This window comes from Lycium ferocissimum, chromosome 7 (assembly GCF_029784015.1).
Source record: "Lycium ferocissimum isolate CSIRO_LF1 chromosome 7, AGI_CSIRO_Lferr_CH_V1, whole genome shotgun sequence".
NCBI lineage: Eukaryota > Viridiplantae > Streptophyta > Magnoliopsida > Solanales > Solanaceae > Lycium > Lycium ferocissimum.
Genome location: NC_081348.1, coordinates 15,337,044 through 15,360,252, shown reverse-complemented (window position 1 = coordinate 15,360,252; position 23,209 = coordinate 15,337,044). Strand labels below are relative to the sequence as shown.

The window sequence follows — 23,209 nt, the reverse complement described above, 5'->3', positions numbered from 1 at the left end:
AACGGATTCATAAAAACTAATAACGGATTCATAAGATGCAATTCATAGGTTAGTGCCAGGTTCCAACATAGTTGTTGCTATATTTTCATCAATTTTTATCAAAAGTTTCCATATTTACATTGTTATGTTATTTGCCTTACATACTCGATACATTTCTTTTGTATTGACGTACATTTGTTGGGGGGGCTGTGTTTCATGCCACAGGTTCAGTTTCAGGTTGATAGACCTTTTTAGTAGGCAGATCCGGCTTATCAGCAGCGGTTTGGCGAGCTCTACTTCTTTCTAGAGAAGTCGAGTGTAGTATCATGTGTGATATAGATGTACAAAGTTTATGGGTAGGTCGGGGCCCTTGTTACAACTAGAAAATTTCATGTCGTTGTACGGTGAATAGACTAATGCAAGTTAAGGTGTATATGATGTCCCTACAAGTAAGAAGGGATACTTAATTATTCTAATTAAGATTCCAAAGACACTTGAGGCGAGGGAAGAAAGTTCGTCGAAGGAAGTAAAGTATAAGTTGTGTTCGGAAGGGTTTTGTAACAACCGAGCTAATGTTGATTTAGCTTAAGGAGAAGCTATAAGGCTCCTTCTATGATTAATGAAGTATTATACAAGTGCCAAGGAGATTCCATAAGGATTTGAGATCAAACGAATCGACGAGAATAATTTTGGAAAAGTGGAATTATACGACCATTTATACAGTCCGTATAACCTTTACAGGAAAGATGGTAGTATACGGTCACTTATACGGACCGTATAAAGTTATACGGTTCGTATACGGACCGTATAAGTGTCCGTATAACTCAATCGGGTCACTTTTTCCAGATTTTTCTATTTCTATATATATATGACCGATGACCATTTAATTCATTCCCCACACTCTCCACAACTCTTGAAAGCTCTAGAACATTCCCCATATCATATCCATACTAATCTAAGAGGAATCAAGGATTAGCTACCAAGAATCAAGAGAATCAAGTGAAGGAAGGCTACTAGGGTCTGTGGGAGTCAAGAATCTCTTTTGTGTTGAAGTTGGGGTTTTCTGAAGTGGAGTACCTTCATCAAAGACCATTCCTACATAATCAAAGGTGAGTTTTACACTTATTTCATGTTATTACGAGTATTGAGTGGTTGAAAGACTTGGATTAGAGAAGAAAGTAGAATATGAGCCTAAAATATGAAAGTAAGGGTATTTTGAGTAGTAAGTTCATTTGAGTCATGATTCTCAGCGTGAGATGAGTATAATCTTGTTATGAATGATGCTAATGTCGTTGAGGGAGAATTATGTGAAAAATGAATATGTTGTTGTATGATAGTCTTGGTTGTGGATGATTTGAAAGAGAATTGTGAGGATTGAATAATGTTTAACTTGAAGAGTTTATTGATTATAATATTATGGGTATTTCTATTACCATTTGGGATTTGTTTATTATATGGAGAAAGTTGTCGAAACAAAGGAAATGCTGTCCAATTTTCGTTAGTCCTTAGTCGTTTTAGCCTAGACTTAAGCGTGTTTCTAATGATCTAACCTTAGTACAGATTCTTTTGAATGTAGAGTTGTGAGCTTGGAAGGAGAGCGCTTAGTCGTTAAGGAGACGTAAAGGTATGTAAGGCTAGTCCCCTTCTTTCAAAGGCATGACTCCTGCATTATGATTTCTTCTCTATATTTCTATGACCTTCTTACATCCCAAAAAAATGAAAGTTAAAGATTCTTAAGAGCTTCTTATGAGATATGTTCTATGATAATGATGATGATAATAATGCTTTCATGAGTTTGATAATCCTATTTTTATGATTTCATTGATGTTACTTCTTGTTGTTGTCTTACCTCATGATATTAGTTCTTCCAAGGTGAGGCATAGCGATGATGATTATTCCATAATGTAATCGGAGGTTCCCGACCTTACGTCACTCCGATAGAGTTATAGCTTTTACTTGAGCTCCCATGCATACTTCATATTATGTATATGTATGATTACACCGTGCCTATATGGGCGATACCGGGTCACGATACGACAGGCGTAGTGGGCAGCTATGATGATGATTACACCATGTCTATATGGCATGGGCAGAAATCACTAGTGGGCGGCTTGAGATGGTTACCCCGGACGCGGGCTAATGATGATCACACCGTACCTACATAGTCGGGCAATTTATATATATGTACGCATGATATAATGTTTCTTGTTAGCATGCATGATTCCGCCTTAAGAGGCATTCAGTTACAGGTTATCTCTTCATCTCATGTTCTCTTACTTCTTTATTATATTAATATACATGCCTTACATACTCAGTACATTATTCGTACTGACGTCCTTTTCTTTTATGGACGTTGTGTTCATGCCCACAGGTAGATAGGGAGACGGTGCAGACGCTTAGGAGCTTATTCAGCAGATTTACAGGAGCAACCTACTACTCCAGAGGTGCCGCATATTGGTATATTCTTTTGTGTACATACTGGGGCATGGCGGGGTCCTGTCCCGTCCTTATGATTTCAGTACTTCAGTTAGAGGCTTAGAGGCTCGTAGATACTTATGTGTGGGTTGTAGGTGCTATGTGACCTCTTCATCATATATTCTATTCATCATTTTTGTAGCCTTATGGGCCTATGTTTATATGTATGCTTTCGGGAGGTATGTAGTGGCTATTCATGATAAGTTTTGTGTTGAGAATGATGTATCCCAGGTTGAGTATGATAGATATCATGGTGAGTGGTGCTTAGTAGTCAGATCCGGGTACCCGTCATGGCCCACTAGTTGGGTCGTGACAGCCCTGTCCCGACCATGTTACGGTTGTCAGACTCATAAAGGCTTTGTAGACATGCAACACTTGTTTTGTTAGTTGTTATTACTTGTATAGTTGAGGCCTAGTGGCCACATACAGACACACACACACACACACACATACTTGTGTTTTCAAGTCGGAGATAAGTATTTCTGCCTTTCACTGGTTCCCCTACTTGTCAAGTATAAGCGTTGCAGGTCGGTTCTCCTGGTCAAGTAAGGCACTAGGTGATGGTCTCGCCTCCCTAGGTTTGAGGCGTGATAGGATGGGGCTGCTGGTTGGCGTCGTTGGTGGTCGTCAGAGCTTTGGTGAGCTTGCCGGAGAAGAAAGGGCAGAAGATAAACAAAGGAATTTTTTTTTTTTTAAAAGAAAAAATTGGCATCTCATGCCTTTGGAGTAGTGTAATGCACGCATTGTGCCACCTCAATAAATTGTGTCTAAGTGTCACATTAAAAGTGATTTTGAAGGGTCAATTGGAATTAGAGGACCTAAATGGATTCCACGAACAAGTTCCAGGGCCATGCGTTAAGTCCATTAGAAAACTACAACACAAATAGTTCGTTTACTACATATCAAGTTCATAAATTTAGAGTACTAGTAGTATTTATCAAAATTTGTTAACAAACTATAATTTAACATTATAGTTGACTCCTAAAACAAGAAGTAGTTTCCCCATTTCATTCTTTCGTTCAATTCACCAAACACCACCTTAACTAGAACTCCAAACTAAAACGTTACCATCACTAAAAACACACACACTTAAAAACTCTGGCCGGAAAAGATCCGATCACCACCACACCATGACGGAATTCCTGGAACTAGAAACACAAGACGCAGTACGTATGCCCTGGAACGTATTACCTGGTACCAAATCCGAAGCCGCACAATGCGTTATCCCTGTTTCCGCTATCTACACACCTTTAAAACCCTTCCCTAATACTCCTACTCTTCCTTACGCTCCACTTCGTTGTCGTAATTGCCGATCGGTTCTTAATCCTTTTTCTATTGTTGATTTCTCTTCTACTAAGATCTGGATCTGTTGTTTCTGTCTTCAGAGGAATCATTTTCCCCCTAGTTATCAGTCTATTTCCGAGACTAATATGCCTGCTGAGTTGTTCCCTCAGTATACTACTATTGAGTATGAGACTCCAATGGAGAAAGCTGCTTTGACGAACCCGGTTTTTCTTTTTATGATTGATACTTGTGTTATTGAGGAAGAGATTGGTTACTTGAGATCATCTTTGCTACAGGTTATGTGCTTTTAATACAGTGTTGTTGAAAGATCTTTTTTTTTTTTTTACTACTTTTACTTGTTTACATTGATCGGGGTACTAGTCCTGTTGCAGTGATTAAGGCTTAGTAGTATTGATACAGTTACATTAAGTCATGTTTAGAGACTCGTATGTCACTATAAATGGTGGAGAATATCTATTGTTAAAGAATCACACCCTGTAATAGGACAAAGGGCAACTAAGTCGGATGTGAGGCAGACGGAACTTTTCGAAATAGTGAATGAGGTAACTCATCCCGTTTTACGTACGTGATACCACTTGTTTATCTGCGGACTAATTGGTACTAAGATCTTGGATGCTGTCTCTAACCTTTATTACTGATGTTACTGGCTAACAAGACATATAAAGTTGATTCATTGTCTAATGGTATAATTGACAAATCTCATTTTGTTGTTAAGAGTTGTAAAGAGGTTCTTGGTTTGGATTGGGGTTACGCTCTCTCTGGTAGCTAAGGTTGTCTTAGTTTGTCTGTTCCTATCACTGGCTGCTATTACCTCCGGCCACTTCCACCGTTGGACATCAACAATGCCTTTACATGGTACTTGAAAGAGAATGTGTACTGATTTCTTTTTAAAAGCTTCTCTAACTGGTTCAATGACTCAACTTTGGTCTCATGCAAAATATTTATTCAGATATATATTGATATGTTGATCTAGGGAGAGGTTATTGCAGTTTTAGACCCAAGGAGAGGTTTCTCCATACTATATTAGTAATAAACATCCTAGACATTAGGTCATACATATAATGTCAAACTGGTACTAAGAGTGGAGAAGCCTTTTCTGATGTTGGGACATATCGTTGATTCATTGACTAATTGAATTATCTTACAGTTGATAGGATTGTTGGTGCTACCTCATGACTCATTAGGATGGTCCATAATAGGTTATTATGTTTTGCTTGGAGGAAATGTGATTTCTAGAAATAAAATAAAAACAAAATGTGGTTGCTTGATCAAGTTAGAAGCACAGTACAAGGTTATGGTCTTAGCTACTGGCAAATATTTTTTGTTGAAGCAGTTACTTGGGGAGTTAGGAGTACAGCAATCTCATCCTATGAAGTTATATTCTGATAATCTGGCAGCTTTACAAATTGTCATTGAATCCAATTTTTCAAAGAGGACTAAACACATTGAAGTTGATTATCACTTTGTTCGAGAAAGCTTGCAGTTCCGGGATGTTCTGATAACATTTGTTAGTTAAATGGTCAATTGATAGATATTTTCACTAAAACTCTTAAAAATCCTACAGTAGATTATGTCTGTAAAAAGTTTTGATAATCAAGAGGCTTTAGACATTGTCATTGAGTTCAACTTTTCATGAGAGATCTAAACACATTGAAGTTGCTTGTCAATTCGTTCGAGGAAAAAAATGCAATCCTGGGATATTGTCCAAGCATTTGTTAGTTCAAATGATCAATTGGCAAATATTTTCTCTAAACTTTCAGAAGTCCTACCGTAGATTATATCTGTAACAAGTCAGATATAATGTCATATATACTCCTGCTTGAGGGTGAGTATTAAATATGGATATTAAGACTAGCAATATACTTGCAAAAAAATACAGATATTTAATTTTACAATTATTGGATTCACGCAAGTACATTGTGGGATATTAATATCATCATTTCAAAAATGCCATCGTTGGCCATATTTTAAAGTTGATTCCCGGAAAAAGGACTTTTTGATGAACATTAGCCATGCTAAAAGACAATGAAACTTAAAAGGAAATTTGGGGATGACTTTGTGGAATATGTTGAAGATGAAGTTTATGTTAACTATAGGAATAAGCCTGAAAAAAAAAAAAAGAAAAAGAAAAAAAAAAGGTAAGTTATAACCAAGACAATCGTCAAATTTGCTCTAAAGTTTCAAATATTATGCGCATGTCCCCTTTGAAATAGGCTTAAAGAAATTGAGAAAGTTGTTTTTTAAGAATGGCAGCATGTATCTGTAAACATCAGCACCGAGATAGTGCTGAAAGCCAAAATATGGTTTACAACTGAGAAAAGGAAATTCAAAATCAGTATTCCTTGTTCTTCTAATAGGGAATCTAGTACAGATCAATCTTAGGACAAAAAATTAAAAAAAAAAAAAAAAGGAATCTATTACATCTAGAATTTCTTCAGGAGCATTGATGTGTTCTGATTTAACACCCAAAACTAAAAAGGAGAATACGATTCATCTCAATTTTCTATAAGGAGCTGCTTGTGTCTTCAAAACATCTTAAATTCCTCTCCTCCTAGACTGTCCACCAGATGCTAGCAGGAACAATTTTCCATTTATCTTTGTATCTGGTATTGTTTCCCCCTTTGGTCCAGCATAACAAAATATCAGAAGTCCTTCCTGGCATTGCCCATCTAGTACCTCTGAGATCAATCAACATATCTCATAGTTAATTGGTTGTTTACATTATTAAAAAAGATGGCGAATTGTCTCTGCATCCTGCCCACACAAGTAACAACAACAACAACATACCCAGTGTAATCCCATAAGTGGGGTATGGGGAGGTTAGTGTACGCAGACTTTACCTCTACCTTGGACCTTGGGTGGTAGCGAGGTTGTTTCCGAAAGACCCCTGGCTCAAGAAAAAAACATGACAAAAAGGGTCAGATAAGAATTGGCGAAAGTAGCACCCAAGGGTGTGGCCTAGTGGTAAGTGAAGTGGGTTGAGCAACATGAGGTCTCAGGTTCAATTCCCAACACTAGGTGATTTTTTCCCGTTTGTTCTATACTTGGTACCAGTTATTGGTAGGAGGTGGCAGGTATCTCATGGAATTAGTCGAGGTGCGCGCAAGCTTGCTCGGACTACACGGTTATAAAAAAAAAAAAAAAAAAAAATTGGTGAAAGCTTACCAGTCTCAAAAAAAAAAAAAAAAAAAAAAAAAAAAAAATAAAGAAAAGAATTGGCTAAAGTAAAGAAGCCATGGAAAAATACTATAGATAAGCATTTTGAAGAAAAGTAACAATAACTGCAACAAACTAATACGATAAATGAAGTTTAAGAGGCAGCGTATAGTAAAGATAATCGAAGGGCAGAAAACTACAAAGATAATACTATGGCTACTAATATGGAAGGACATGAGAGAACGCTCTAGTACCTACTAACCATATACCCTAATCCACGTCCTTCACAACATCCTATCTAAGGTCATGTCCTCGGTAAGTTGCAACTGCGCCATGTCCTGTCTAATCACCTCTCCCTAATACTTCTTCGGCCTACCTCTCCTGAAACCATCCATAGCCAATATCTCACACCTCCGCACTGGGGCATCCATGCCTCTCCTTCTCTCCTTCTCTGCACGTGTCCGAACCATCTCCGTCTAGCTTCCGCATCTTGTCCTCCACTGAGGCCACTCCCACCTTGTCCGGGATAACTTCATTTCTACTCCTATCTTTCCTAGCATGCCCATACATCCATCGCAACATCCTCATTTCCGCAACCTTCATCTTCTGGATGTGAAATTTCTTGACTGGCCAGCACTCTGCCCCATATAACATAGAATGTCTAATCACCACTCTGTAAAACTTGCTTTTGAGTTTTGGTGGCACCTTCTTATCACACAAGACTTCGGAGGCGAGCTTTCATTTCATCCACCCTGCCCCAATAGGGTGTGTGACATCATTGTCAATCTCCCTGTTTCCTTGGATAATGGACCCAAGACACTTAAAACTTCCTCTCTTTTGGATGGCATGTGTCTCTAGCCTCACTTCCACGTCCATCTCACGCTCTACATCACTGAACTTGCACTCCTAGTACTCCGTCTTGGTTTTGCTCAACCTAAATCCTTTGGACTCCAGAGTTTGTCTCCAAACCTCCAGCTTATCATTAATTCTGCCGCGGGTCTCTTCAATCAAAACTATGCCCACACAAGTAACATCTTGAACAAAGCTGTATTCCAAGATTATCTTGAGTCAAAACAACCTGTCCAGCAACCAACCAAGTAAAGCATGCCACCTTATATGGAACCTTCACTTTCCAAATATGTTTCCATGGCCATAATGTTAGCTGAGATTCCACCTAATTCAAATCTTGCCAAAGAAACTTGACAATACTACAACTTGGGGGGACACAAGGTGGAGAGACTTTCTGGAGCTTGAGAGTTAGGATGGACTTCCGTGACCGGGATGTGATTGAGTTTCAAAGATTGTTGCCCTACTCCATAAGCAAGTTACAGCCATAGAAGATACTGATGCTTTGTGGTGAGGTTTGGGAAAGAATGGTATGTTCTCTTTCAAGTCTTTTTATGAGAAACATTTTGTTAGGGAAGGGGAATGGTATGTTCTCTTCCAAGTCTTTTTATGAGAAACTTTTTGTCAGGGAAAGGGAAGTTTTTCCTTGAATTGTAGTGTTGATACCAAAAGTACCGAGGATGGTGTGTTTTTGCACCGGGCTAGCTACTAGAGGGTTATCTTTACGGTGGAAAATCTTGGAAAGTGGAAGGTTATCTGCGTCAGCTGGTGTTATATGTGCAAGGAGGCGAGCTAGGATATGGATCATCTTCTTCATCATTGCGGTCTTATTTTGAGGCTATGGTGGGACATGTTTAAGTGGTTTGGTACTTCTTGGGCTATGTCAAGAATTGGAAAAGAGTGATGTTTAGTTGGAAGGGCGGGAGAATGAGGAGAAGACGCATGGCGTGGAACGTGGTTCCGCTCACATTAATGTGGGTGGTGTGGAGAGAAATAGGAGAGCTTTTGAGGGGATAGAATCGAGTTTTTCTTAATTGAGGAGTAGACTCCGATCCCTTATTTTCTTTTGGTGTACCCATAGAGTTCCCAATTGTATAAAAGATTGGGTGGAGTATGTAGAGAATCATTTCTTTGTGTAGATTCTTTACCTTTTGTTTTACCCCTTGTATACGGCTAGTTTTTTGGCCATGTTTATGAATGATAATATATTTACCTGATCAAAGAAAATGTTTAAGGTTTACCATATTTATTTACTCAGTTCCTTATAACTTAATAAATAGTTCTTCTTTCGATTGAGCTCTCTTCAATTATATAAATGATATGATCTGGGGAAGATGATCAAGTAGTGAATGGCAGTGTCATTCTCCTTCCACAAACTGAAGCCTTCTGCTTTTAGGTAACATTTGTGCCTGGTCCTTAATCCTCAGGTTGGTTCCTTTACCAATTAAAGGTTGGGTTCAAATTGGAATGTGAAGTATCGCATGTAGAACAAATTTCTGCTGGATGTCCTCCCTCAACGTCATACAAGCATGTCTCGTTGAAAATAATGCTTCTATCGGTTTCCACTTTTTGTTAAAGTGACAATCCTTGTAGTAATTTTTTCACTGACATGATTACTTCTGTTGATAGCAGGTACTGGGCACATTGCCTGAGAATTGTTTAATTGGCCTAATTACATTTGGGACCTACGTGCATGTTCATGAGCTGGGGTTTGGGCAGATTCCAAAGGTTTATGTGTTCAAGGGGTCAAAGGAAGTTTCTAAGGATCAAGTGTTGGAGCAAATGGGCTTCTTTGCAAATAAGCCTAAACCAACCACAGGTGTCATTGCAGGTGTTAGAGATGGACTTTCTCAAGAGAGTATTTCTAGGTTTTTGTTGCCTGCATCTGAGTGCGAGTTTACACTCAATACGGTATGGGTTCAATCATGCCTTTTTTATATGTAATTACTGTTATATACATGCTGCAAAAAAGGGAATGCAGCTTATAGGTCTTGTCAAATATTTATTTTTCACAATATATATTGCATTTATTAGTGTAAATGGATGTGTTTGGATGCCCCCCCTCCTTTTCCCACACCAAATCCTACAGAAATGTTCCATTTAACACCTTTGAACATGGCTGAACGCATTCATCTTCGTTTCTTCATTTGGGTTTGCAAATGTACTCTTTCTGGAATATACTTCCTTCTGTGCCTTCCAAATTCAATGACAGTTTTTCTAAATGAGACATTTCATTTATTATTGTGTGCCCATGTGTAATGTTATTCCACCTGTATACTGACTGAAATGTAAATAAATAATAACTTGATGTTAATTCGACATTCCTCTGAAAAAATCAAAACCAAAACTGAAAACTAAAAGATCAAAACTTAATATCTGATGTGTATAATTAAAATGGGTGGGGTGTTTTAATTGGTTGAATTTTCCACATAGGATGCGATTTACATTCACGCGCAAGGCTAAAGAAAATGAAACTCACCATATATGTTATATAAATCGGACTGTGTTTGATAGATACACTTCAGGCCAAGTTCAGGGGTTTAATAGGAACAACACTTAGTTGAGGTGCCAAAATGGAAAAAAGGGACAAGTTTAGGGGGCTGTATATGCATTAAGCCTAAGAATAATTTACTCTAATCCAGAAAGTGACAAAAAATCAATCTTTTTCTCATGAAAGTGTGAAAGGTCTAATAGGATATTTAGTTCAAAGTGCATGGCTTTGACAAGTAATGTGATACTAATTTTGTTACTCCATTTGTATCCAACTTCATTTTTCTTCTGAAATTCTCTTTTTCAGATATTAGAGGAGCTTCAAAGAGATCCTTGGCCCGTGCCAGCAGATCAACGAGCTGCAAGGTGCACTGGTACAGCATTGAGTGTGGCTGCTCATTTGTTGGGTATATGTGTTCCAGGTTCTGGGGCCAGAATTATGGCATTCTTAGGTGGGCCCTCAACAGAAGGGCCAGGTTGTGTAAGTCGTAGCCCTTTGTTGAGTTATTAAGTATGCATTGTATTCTGAGTTTCTCATTTCTAATTCTTTTGTGGGGGTTTTGGGGGTGGAGGCTACATTTTTCTTCTTAGTGAAAGTAGAAAACGAATGAAATTATAACCAAAAAGATAAAAAGAAAGTGAAAAGACATTATTCACTTGTCAAATTGAATGGTTTACTCGGCATTCTGATCTGTAAGGTAGCACTTAGTACATGTGATTTTAATTCACTCACTTGAATTGTTGAGAAAGCAACCCTTTGTTATAGGTTCACTGTTCTTTAGGCTCTTTGATATTGTAAGATTGTTTCTAGGATATCATGTTAAAACCATAGCATTCAAAAACTAAGGATGAATAGCTTGACATTTTCCTTTGTTGTCTTTTCCGTGAGCGGATGGAGGTAAAACTAGTGTTTGTAAAAGCCAAAAGCACATAAACGACAAGGCTCCTAGGGCTTTAAAAACAAGTATCGAGAAGCAATAAGAAGATTCTTCAAATTGAAGCGCATAATTTATAGAAAATTAAAGTTACATGATATATGAATATAGCACTTCTTTTTCCAAACCATGGTGTCCAAGCTAGCTTGCGTGAACCTCAGCTGTTTTACCGGGTACCTATTATCTCCCACCTGTGCAAGTATCAGGTTAATTTGCCCACTAAGGCTTAGGTAGATGAGAAGAGATCACCCAGTGTTATCGAAAGCGAAAAGCGCAAAAAAGCTGCAAGGTCCTCGGGGCTTTAAGCGCTAAGCACAAATAAAGTGTGGGCTTTGATTAAAAAAGGCGTAAATGGAGAAAAAATATAAAGATATATGTTTAGTCCATGACTAATAATTATAAGCATGACTAACAAATATGGACAAAGCACTTGAATTTTTTATTATAAAGTGAAATATCAATTGTTAGTGTCGCCTCATCAGGAAACACTCATTTGCAAGACTTTCTCTTGAAATTGTGGTCTTATACATGTCATAACGTTGTGTGGTTATAAAAACCTCCGATTAAGGGTAAAATGAGAAGTGAAAAATTAACTGGCTTCAAATTTAGAAGTGTCTCATTCTTTTTGGAACAGACTAAAAAGGAAAATGTGTCACAGAATGGCGGGAGTATAATGATAATATTAATTCCAATTTTCAAAATAGATATGACTAAACTGTAATTTCTACAGTGTAGGAGAAATAACTGCAATCAATTGATTCTCAGTTTTCAATAACTAACAATAAAATTGTAGAAGATTTATTTTAGCAGTCAATTGATTTTTTTTGTTTCCAAATAATCAGCCTATAAATCAAAAATAAGAGAAAGGAAAATGTTCTGGAGGAGATACAATAAAGGGAAAACACAATAAAGGGAAAACGAATCATTGATAGTAAGAGAGAGTAGAAGTGAGAAGCGGAATAGAAGTCCAGGTTCCAGAAGCAGGAGCGAAAAAAGAGGACTTGCATTGTTGCACACCAGAAGGAGAAGAAATATTCATCTTGAAGAAGAAAGAAGTAAATCAAAGGAAGCAAAGAAATATAATTAGTAGAAGAAAAAGAGTCATAAATTAACTGAAAGTCATATTTTACCTTTTTCTCTTTTTATTTTTCATCAGTTAAATCGGATCCAAGGAAGCAACTGCATCTTGCTTAGATTGTTTCATTATCACCTGGATTTGAGTTTGTCAACTTGTTACTGAGAGGTTTTCAAGTAAAAAAGGAAGAGCCAACAAAAATATTAAGCATGTTTATATCTGAAAAATTCTGTATCATGTGCATATTACTCCTAACTTTGGTCATTTTCATTGTCAATTGCAACACTCGGCATCTATGCACTTGTAAGTGATTTGTCTTAATGTCGAATATTGCAGATTGTGTCGAAGATTTTGTCTGAGCCCATAAGATCTCACAAGGATCTGGACAAAGATTCTGCACCATTGTATCATAAGGCTGTGAAGTTTTATGAGGGACTTTCCAAGCAACTTGTGCATCAAGGGCATGTACTGGATATTTTTGCTTGTGCACTTGAACAGGTAACAATCAAATGTTATTCACCAGAATTTTGATATAAATATTTTTCACTAATTTAATCAGTCCCAAGGTTATGAATTAGATGATTGAAAGTCACTTGTAGATTGAAGTGCTTAAGTTTTACCTTTTGATACCGGTGGATTTCTTTTATAGAGAGATTTGGTATCTATATGACCATGCTCTTATATAAACACGTAGTGGAAAAAGGAAACATGTTCAATCATTCATACATAAATCTATAACCAATTGATAAGAGAGAGATAACAACTGTAACGACACATGTACTTTGTGAGTAAGAAGAGAGTTTGAGAGAATACAACTTGATTATTCCCTCAAGCTATTGGGTTTTAAATAACTATGTCTGCGTGCTCTGAAAAGGAAAGAAAATCGCTACATAACTACAATAGGAACAAATCAAGCTATTTACACTTAGTCTATAATATTCACAAGATTCTAAATCTCCCCTCAAGCTGGTGCATACAAATCATATGTACCAAGCTTTCTACATATATTAACTTGTTCGACCGGCGAGGGACTTGGTTAATGTGTCTGCAAGCTGATCATTTGACCGCACAAACTTTGTGACAATGTCTCCTGAGAGTACCTTTTCTCTAACCAAATGACAATAATTTCGATGTGTTTGGTCTTCTCGTGAAACACCGAATTTGATGCAATGTGTAATGCAACCTCATTATTACACTCAAGTTTCATTTGTCAATATCGCCATATCTTAATTCTTTCAGTAGTTACTTGATCCATATGAGTTAATATGTAGCCACTGTTACAGCCTGATATTCTGCTTCTTCACTCGATTGTGCAACTACATTTTGTTTTTTACTTTTCCAAGATACCAAAATTTTCCAACTAGAATGCAATATCCAGAGGTGGATCGTCTATTAGAGCTGACCCTGACAATCTGCCTCTGTATATCCAACAATTTATTTAAGTCCTTGATCTTCGTAAAGGAGTCCTTTCTCTGGAGCAGATTTTATGTATGGAAGAATGCAAATAGTTGTGTTCCAAGGACTGTTACAAGGGTAGTCCAAGAACTGACTTACAACACTAATCGGGAAGGGAATGTCAAGTTGAGTCACAGTGAGATAACTTAACTTGCTTACCAACCTTCTATTTCAGATGCTTATGTATCGATTCATTAATGTGCTGACTTTCTGAATCATAGCATATATTGGTTTTAGTGAGATCAGGCTAGCATCTGAAGTAGCGCATCCACCAACTCAATGAGATCAAGCTTTTGAAAAGGGCTCCAGGGCATGAATTGGATACTAAATTATGTGATTGTATATAATATTTTATTTTTGTGGCTTGAATATACTAAAAGTACATTTTTTGTCCTTCAAATAATCAACTGAGATTTTGTTCTTGACCATGCTTTTCTTTTTTCTATCTCTTGTTGGGATGGATAAGTCCAGTATTGTAAATTGTAACCATGTTTTTGGTGATTGGGATAGATACGAACCATATCTTCCCATCTATTTAATTGGTTTGATTTAGATAATCAGATATGATGTTCTCACCTTGTGTCCCCTTGCTATTTCCTGTATGTCTGTTCTCTTTTATTTATATGGAATCTGTTGCATGCTAGGTTGGCCTTGCTGAAATTAAAGTTGCAAGTGAGAAAACTGGTGGACTTGTTGTTCTGGCAGAAAGTTTCGGCCATAGTGTTTTCAAGGATTCTCTGAAACAAGTTTTCCGGTCAGGTGGCAATGATCTTGGACTGTCATCAAAGTAAGGTTTGATTGAACATTCTTTGGTTTGATGCCCCACCCCAGCCCCTTCCAAAGGGGAAAAGAAAGAAAAAAAAAACAAGGAAGAAATTTCCAGATGAAATCTAGTACTTAAGAACCTCTAATTTCTGATCTAGCTTTTGGGTAATGTCTCTTTGTTATATTTTGTTCTACTTCTAAATCTCTAATGAAATCAAATTGTCATGCCGTCATTGCCAAGTAATTATTAACATGTTATACATATCTCTGCACAAAATTCCACTCCAAATGCTGATGAGTGGTCTGAAACATTTTCATTTGCTAGCATTGATATGTTATCAAGTTCTTACTCTGTCTTACAACTTAGGTAGTATCTTTGCTTGTATGCAGCGGTATTTTTGAGGTAAATTGCTCAAAAGATGTAAAAGTTCAGGGAGTTATCGGCCCTTGTGCATCACTTGAAAAGGTATCTTTTACTAATGTAAGTGCTTACTCTCTCTCAGGCTTCTTTAAATACTTATTAATGGTGTCTTTTTACAGAAAGGTCCTTTGTGCTCTGAGGTTGTCGTAGGTCAGGGAAATACAACAGCTTGGAAGATGTGTGGTCTTGATAAAACTACAACATTTTGTTTAATATTTGAAGTCGCCAAGAAGGAGAGCCCAGATGCAATTGCTCAATCTGCAAATCCTCAGTTTTATTTCCAGTTTTTGACATAGTATGAACTTAGCTTATTATTTCTTGAGAAGTACTGACCAGTTTGTTGGCTATGATCAAGCATTTCCTGACATCAAAAATATTCTTCTCCAGTTATCAGCACCCTAGTGGGCAAATGAGACTTCGGGTTACTACTCTTTCTAGAAGATGGGTTGCTGGACCTGGAAGTGTACAGGCAAGGATTTTTCTTCTCTTTATACCGTTTATTTCTGTTTGTGGTGCTTTTTTTTACCTGTCTTTTATTCTTTATGCTTTTGCCTTGTAAACAGAAGTAAACATCTGATGAGTTCTGTAGTTACATCATGAAATTGAGGATACCGGGTTGGTTTGGATGGATTAGAAGGGAGATAGGAAAGATAGTTGCTCATCAGATTATGATAACCTGGGCTCCTTTTGTCCAACAAGAACATGAAGTACTCAAATCTCCTCTTTGGGAATGTAATAGGACATATTTAAGTTAAATAATTATTGGAGTTATATTGGTTTGGTCATCATTTAAAAGTAGGCATAGTTGAACTTGGCCTGCAAAGGCAATTCACCATTGTTTGGCCTCTTCCATTTACAATCCTTGTGGTACAAAGTGAGATACGTGTGCAGATTGATAGTCTTGGGAGTCATCTTGATGCTGTTTGCAGTGCACGCTAGCTTTGTGCTTTGCTTACCCACCTCAAACTCCTTGGAGTCCTCTAGGAGCGTGTGAATATCTACTGTGAGTGTGTGAGATAGTTTCTTTATCCTTAAATGAACCTAATCATTGATACTGAAATTAAAGGTAATGAGGGCCGTGGTTTCATGCTCTGTTGGTCCCCAGAGGAGCTTTAATGATCTCTGGCCGTTGAAATCAGATTCTTAGATAAGGCTCTCTCCAGTCACCTAATAGGTCATTTTATCTCCTGTTTCTGCACCTGTTTTAGGAGCAACAAATAACCCTCTTATATTACAAGTTCATCAATAAGCATCAACAGTGTAAATACTACACTCTTAACGGTTAATATCATTTAACTCCCGCCGTCCGACATTAACTTTCCTCGTTCGTATTTAGGTTTCCCCGAAATTATCCAGTTTCTAACTTTTGAAGCCTTTTCACTGCACTTATCAATACTTCCGTAATATTTTATTTAAAAGAAACGGTATGGGATCGATATATAAAAGTACTTTGGGATTGATTTTTTCTTAAAAAAAAAAAAAATTCAAATTCTTCGATAAGTCAACTTTATCTTTACATTTCCCATTTCAATTTAGCTACAATAAGAAGTCCAACTTTCATCATTCTAGTTGTATTCGAACCAAATCAGATATCTAACTTAAAATGGAGTATGTTAAATAACATGTAATATGTCTAATGTCTAATATAGATGGTATTGGGAGATCTTTTAGTCATTGTTTATTAGAGGAAGAATATTCTGTACCTTTTCTTGTTACTAAATACGTTTAGAACACGGTTATGTGAAGTTCATTAGATTTGTCCTTGTTTGAGTGTCAACTATGTAAGCTATATTGTTACTGTATCCTAGTTTATCTTACATTAATGGTGTAGAAGTATTTAGCTGGGTTGAAATTGTTGTGTTTTTAAGTAGAACTAACAAAGCGTAGATGACATTAAATTTTGAAGATTTAAGTCTTGTTACTTCATCATTTATGTGGATAGTGTGGAGATTGGAGGGAGAGAATACGAGAGCCTTTGAAAGGGAAAGTCTAGGATTCTTGGAGATGGGTGTTTGGGAGTAATGGACAATTCTAAGTAAAGAGTTATTACTGTACGTTGCTAGCTAGAGAATTCTGGTTTCCTTTATTGAATGGTTTGGATCCCTTAGACGCCAAGAAAGGTGTGTTTTTTCGCATGGTTGGCGTGCGATTCCGATGGAGGAAAATTTGAGGAAGAGGAGGATCACTCATGTTAGTTTGTGCTTCATGTGTAGACACTCGGGAGAGGATGTGGATCATCTCTTACTGCACTGGCAGGTAGCATTACGATTGTGGTGGGAGATTTTGTGATCGTTCAGAATAAGATGCCTATTTAGTTGGGCAATTAGAGGACGGAGAAGAAGACGCTGGACGTGGGATGTTACTTCATTAGGATTTATGTGGACTGTATGGATATTGGAGGGAGAAAATATGAGAGCCTTTGAAAGGAAAGAGCACGATCTTGTGCATATGATGAATAACCTCCTGCTTTTAGTGTTCTCTTGATATATCCATGTGATTTCTATTTGTGTAGAAGTCTAGAAGATCAGATATCTTTCATAGAGAATTATATCTTTCTGTTAATTCTTAAGTATCATCTTTTAGAATACCTCTTGCATAGAAGAGCCACGATAGAAGACTTCGCCCTGTCCTTAACGACTACCTTCTGTGATCCGTTTTTGTTCTCTTGCCTGCCCTGGAAGGGGGTTCAGATAAAGGTAACTTGCTTCTCTTCTGGACGGATGGGCGACTTATGTAGTGGTCAACCATCTTACCAGGATGCCTTCTTGGTTGAATAGCCCCTTTTTGACGAATACGCAGGAAGCAAAAAAAATTGCACGAAGGACATTTTCTTCTCTGCCCTCTCCTCTCCAGAGAGACTGAATTCCTTTCTTTCGGTAGCTCTTTTGGTTTTCCAAGGATAGCGGGGAATATGAAGTTTTCATGTGGCTTATTTTGAGTCGCCATCTAACCTATTATCAATAAATTTACACTTGGGTAAACATTAAACACAGATATGTTTAGTTCTAGCAGAACTAATAAGGAATAGCTTATGACAATATTGTGGAGAAGCAAGGCTCAAATAAAAGACGGTTGTTTTGAGTGGATAAGCTTTATGAAGCATGCCTTAAACTGGAAACTTGGAGGAATAAATGGGGTCTACCTGTGTAATATGTGTGAGGAAAGGACTGTAAAGATTCTAATCTTCTTTTGCATTGTGACAGCGGGATTTGTGATGCATGTCTTAAATCCTTTTGGCATACACTGGGTGATGCCAAGATCTTTAACACAAGCTCTTGATAGTTAGTTGGAGTGTACTTCATAAAAAAATAAAAAATAAAATAAAAAGGATAGTTAGTTGGAGTGTAACTCGCCAAAAAATAAATTATTAGAGCGCTACTCTGGCATTTCTCCTTTTTAAATCTTAGAAGTTGTCTTTAAAAATGTTCTTCAACATACTTTATCAGAGGAGAAGCTTGTGAAAACTGAACTGCAGTTTGACTAACTACCACGGTCCTTCAATCTAAATAAATACTGTGCCTTTTATTGCAATGCAACACCAAACTTAACCTTGTTGCTAACTGAAACAATTTAATCTCATCATAAGTGGGTATGTTACTAGGTCAGATGTTTGAGTTGATATGTCTTGAAAACATCTGGATCCTAGTTTTCATTGCTTTGCTAAATATCTTAAATTACATTTGTACTTCTTTAAGAAAAGGTACAAAGGACTGAGGGGACTAAATTCGGAGTTTGATTTAGTGTATGTTTTTCTTATCTAAAGTTATTTATCTGCTTATTGACAGTTATGCCTTAAATTGAATTCCTTATAGATTATTTCATGGCCACTTTAGAGATAAAGTAAATAGGATGTAGTTACATCTTATGCTTATCTATCTCATTGTTTCAGCGAAAAGTTTGTCTTCTGTATTTTATAGGACCTCATTGCTGGATTTGATCAAGAAGCAGCTGCTGTGGTAATGGCACGACAAGTTTCCTTCAAAATGGAAACCGAGGTATCATCCTCTCGGTCTTACTACAGATGATTTAACCTTATATCTGGTTGTATTGTTTGTTTTCTGTCCAAGAAGTTTTGCTTTCTTTTCTCTGACTTGCTATCTTGCACTGTTGTCTCTTTACCTTTTGTAAAACCACTTCCACTTTCTTCTGCAGGCTGATTTTGATCCCATCAGATGGCTGGATAAGTCATTGATACACATATGTTCTCGGTTTGGTGACTACCAAAAAGATACTCCATCTTCTTTCACTCTATCTCCTCGTTTTTCAATATTTCCCCAGTTTATGTTTCACTTGCGGCGGTCTCAGTTTGTCCAGGTATATTTTCACCTTGATTGTAAACATCAAGCAAGTTACTTTCTTACATTTCTGCTTCTACCATCATGCTCAATTTGTAAGCATCAACTCTGGCTCAGGTCTTTGGCAACAGTCCAGATGAGACGGCATATTTTAGGATGATTCTGAACCGGGAAAATGTTGCTAACTCAGTTGTGATGATTCAGCCCTCTTTGATATCTTATTCTTTTCATTCTGGTCCGGAACCAGTCCTCCTTGATGTGGTGGCAATTGCTGCTGATAGAATCCTTCTTTTAGATTCTTATTTTACCATTGTCGTGTTTCATGGATCAACTATTGCTCAATGGAGAAAAGCTGGATATCACGAACAGCCTGAACATCAGGTAGCCTTCCTTTCAGTCTGAACTAAACACTAAAGATTTAAGAACTTTTATCGATTGCTGGTTCAAGGATATTATGTCAAGTAATTTAATCTAAAGACCAGCTTTCGTTTTGTAGCTGGTTTGAGCATGATATACAGGATTACCAACCCCCCCTCCCCCCCAAACACACACACCCCCGTGTGTGAGGGAGAGAGAGAGTGAATAAACAGTGTCTCAAATTCAAACTGATTCATGGATCTAGATTTTTCAAGGGAACGATTTCTGTTCTTTGCCATCAAATGCAGACACTTCACTTCAAAGTCACCATGACTGGATAGTCACAACACTGGTTCCGCGTGTTAGATCTAGTCTTATTTTCACCATGAGACGCATGATAATAGTCATGCTAAGGACTTGAATACTGGAAAACCGATAAACCAGCTTTTACTTTTTATTTCTTTTGTTTAATACACAAGTCAAAGTGTAGTATCAGCAATGATGTGGAAAAGGTATTGTCAGCATCCTTGTGTTTTGACACGTATACTTTGCTGCTTTGTAGCCTGCTTTAAACAATTAATCTTAATTCTGAGTCCCTTTTGATTCTGGTCTGTAATTTTTGGTGCGTAAAACTCCTGTTGATTTGGATTTGAGTGTGCTTGTCATTTCTGTGGCCTTAAATTTGCTCTCTTGGCAGGCATTTGCGCAACTATTAAAATCTCCTAGAGAAGATGCAGAGGCCATAATTCGTGAAAGATTTCCAGTACCTCGTTTGGTCATTTGCGATCAATATGGCTCTCAGGTTATTAGCTATGCTTTTTATCTAGTCCTCCGCAATGTATATAGTCTTTGTTTTTGTGATACATGTGCTTGTATTACAGTTGATGCTGGCCTGTGATTTTTCAGTTTCGTATTTCTTTTTTACATATTTGAAATTTTTCTTAAACAGTAAGGGGTTCGTGATATAACATTTTTGTCCACAATTCATGTTCTGAAGATAAGGCTTGGATTGGGTGTTTGAGTTGATATCTTGAACTAAAATGCCATGTTTAAGACGTTATCTTTCTTCTAACTAAACTTGGTTTCTTCCTTTGAGACCTGACCCAAAAGCTAATCATGTTTCACTTATATGAAAGAAGAATCTGTCTGTGTTGCCTATTTAAGCAGCTTTAGAAGAAAAACTGTGGAAACAAACACCTTTTGGAAGTATCATGAATTACTTTTTGATGTTTGTAGTCTTCATGAATAATTTTTTTAGAAGAAGGCAGAGTTTCATCCGGAGCTTCCAGTTTCCCTGAATCTTTACCTGCTTGGTATATCTTCTCTTCCAGTTACCATTGCATTCTCCACCTTTCTTTGTCGAAAGACCAGGTGACCATAGTGGAAACTAGATCCGGACATCAAAATTTTTGCCATAAAGTTGCTTACGCCTGGAAAAGTTTCATTTCCTTTTTCAAAATTCACTGTTAACATGAATATCACTGGCTGTCTTGTAGGCAAAAAAAATTTATAATATGAGGAATCTTTTCTAGTGCTGATAATTCGAGCAATATTGTACAGGCCCGTTTTATGCTAGCAAAGTTAAATCCCTCTGCCACATACAACTCTGATGCACCTCCTATTCCTGGTGGAGATATCATATTCACGGATGACGTTAGTTTTGAGGTTTTCTTGGATCACCTGCAGCGGTTGGCTGTTCATTAGAGTCCTTGACATCATCTTCAGAGATCTAGCAGTTATAAGCGGAGAATTTTGTAAACTTTTTCATTGATTGTACAGCAAGACATTTAATTTAGAAGTCATTTTTACGCGACTTAGTTATTTGCAAAATCTTGTAATGCATCTGTATTATGAACTCGGTGAGGTGTGGTTAGACATCAAAGAAAGAAAAGCCATGTGCCACTACGGTGAGAACAGACCATCTCTACTGCAAGTGGATTTAATTTATAAGAGGCTGAGTTATATTATTAATTCAAAATTAACTTCTTGTACTCGACAGTTAGTCGCATAAAATATGTCACTTAATGCGTTATCGTTGCTTGAAGTGCATAATGTGCTGCCATACATCTCTTTAGAGGCCTCTCTTTACTACAATAATGCTTACTGGCTCTTGCTTTTCTTTTTCATCATAATTGTTGTTTAAAGTTTCTTTTATACTCCCAATGTTTCTGTCTTCATTGCGATGCTGTAACTGTAAAGATCTCTCACTAATTTTCATTTCAATCTTCTAACCAAGGATGTGGAAAATCGAAAGTTCATCATGTCGGTACTACCAAATTGTTTTCTCTTGATCTTCTCTCGGTCTCAGGGGACAAACTGAGGTTAAGATATCTGACTAATAATGAGGTGTTTCCTTTGGTGCCTTTGAATGTAGATAGCCAAGTAAAGGGCCTAAAGGCCACCTGTGGATTGTCATTTGTCAATTTTCACTATTTCTATATTGAGAGTATTCCAAGAATTTTGGCATATTCTATTACATATACACACACCAGCCACATACATCATTACAAACTTTTTGATAATACTAAGAGAAAAGACATCATCTCTTTACTACAATAATGCTTAAACACTGTCTCTTGCTTTATTTTATTTTCTATTTTAAATTAACTTTTTCCTTTTCTTTCTTATTCATAATTCCCACTATTTTTCTTCTTCTTTGTTTCTTTGTATATAGATTTAATTTATGGGTTTGATTTGACACAAATAAAGAGATTAAATTTGTTGATTAACAAACCCAGCCTCCCAATGTTCAAATGCTGTTGACATTTGCATAAAATTGACATTTGCTTTGTTCTTTGTGTTGGTTTCTCTCTAGTGTTGTTCTTTTGTTATTAAGCTGTTACTTTAATTTCTTATTACATATTCAAGATCTCTCAATTCTTGTCTTCCGGCAAAATATTATTGTTATCAATTTTCAATTGTTATTTGTGTTAACTTCAATTGTTATTGTTACCAAGGTTAATTTGTAAACCGAGATTAAGCATGTGAGTTGGAACATTATCGAAAGTTCATCATGTCGGTACTACCAATTTATTGTTTTCTCTTGATCTTCTCTCTCGGTCTTTAGTTATGCACGGGGGACAAAAACTTAATACATTGAGGTGATTTTCGAGTGTTCGAAGATAGTATTTTGGAAAGGAAAGCATCTGACTAATAATGAGGTGTTTCCTTTGGTGCCTTTGAATTGTTGTTAGATAGCCAAGTTGGAACATTATACGTAAAGGATTAAAATGCCTAAAGAAATGCAAGTGCCACCTGTGGATTGTCATTTGTCAATTTTCACTATTTCTATATTGAGTATTAGTATTCCATTTTCGGAATTATTTTGGAAAGGAAAAGCATATTAACAAAAGAAAATATTACATATACACACACTTAATTATTTATTAGTTTCATTGGTGGAGGAGAAATGAATCTACTCACTCCCCCTATACTTCCTAAAGAACAAATGACACATGAAGACATTGCACGATATCCTAATGAAATTGTGTGTATATGAAGGCCAACCTAATCAATTTCTTGTTTGACACCTTGCGGTGAATCATTACAAACTTTTTGATAATACTAAAATACGTAAACAATGAGAATGAGGAGAAGTAAAGAAAGAGAAAAAAAATTAAAAGAAAAAATAAAAAATGAAAGAAAAATACAAGCT

The 23,209-nt window shown here is 36.9% G+C and overlaps 1 protein-coding gene and 1 long non-coding RNA gene across 2 annotated transcripts; both read left to right on the top strand.

The window, feature by feature from the left end:
* Positions 1-14: 14 nt before the first annotated feature.
* On the top strand, positions 15-2,657 carry LOC132063509 (uncharacterized). The gene is made up of 2 exons (XR_009416388.1): positions 15-48; positions 2,351-2,657. It is a non-coding gene; the product is annotated as an uncharacterized LOC132063509 (long non-coding RNA).
* Positions 2,658-3,456: 799 nt separating this feature from the next.
* LOC132063508 (protein transport protein SEC23 C) lies at positions 3,457-21,547 on the top strand. The gene is made up of 13 exons (XM_059456071.1): positions 3,457-4,034; positions 9,394-9,672; positions 10,559-10,732; positions 12,598-12,759; positions 14,361-14,503; positions 14,872-14,947; positions 15,022-15,197; positions 15,290-15,371; positions 18,820-18,897; positions 19,055-19,216; positions 19,315-19,578; positions 20,252-20,356; positions 21,115-21,547. The coding sequence occupies exons 1-13, from the start codon at positions 3,585-3,587 to the stop codon at positions 21,256-21,258; spliced, it is 2,295 nt and encodes a 764-aa protein (XP_059312054.1). The 5' UTR covers positions 3,457-3,584; the 3' UTR covers positions 21,259-21,547.
* The last annotated feature ends 1,662 nt before the right edge of the window (positions 21,548-23,209 follow it).

Bases quoted from the DNA above. Each gene is read 5' to 3' on its own strand.
- LOC132063508 (XM_059456071.1), top strand. From the start codon at position 3,585: ATGACGGAATTCCTGGAACTAGAAACACAAGACGCAGTACGTATGCCC. The intron at 12,760-14,360 runs GTAACAATCAAA...GTTGCATGCTAG, and splicing joins TTGCTTGTGCACTTGAACAG to GTTGGCCTTGCTGAAATTAA. The intron at 19,579-20,251 runs GTAGCCTTCCTT...CTCTCTTGGCAG, and splicing joins ACGAACAGCCTGAACATCAG to GCATTTGCGCAACTATTAAA.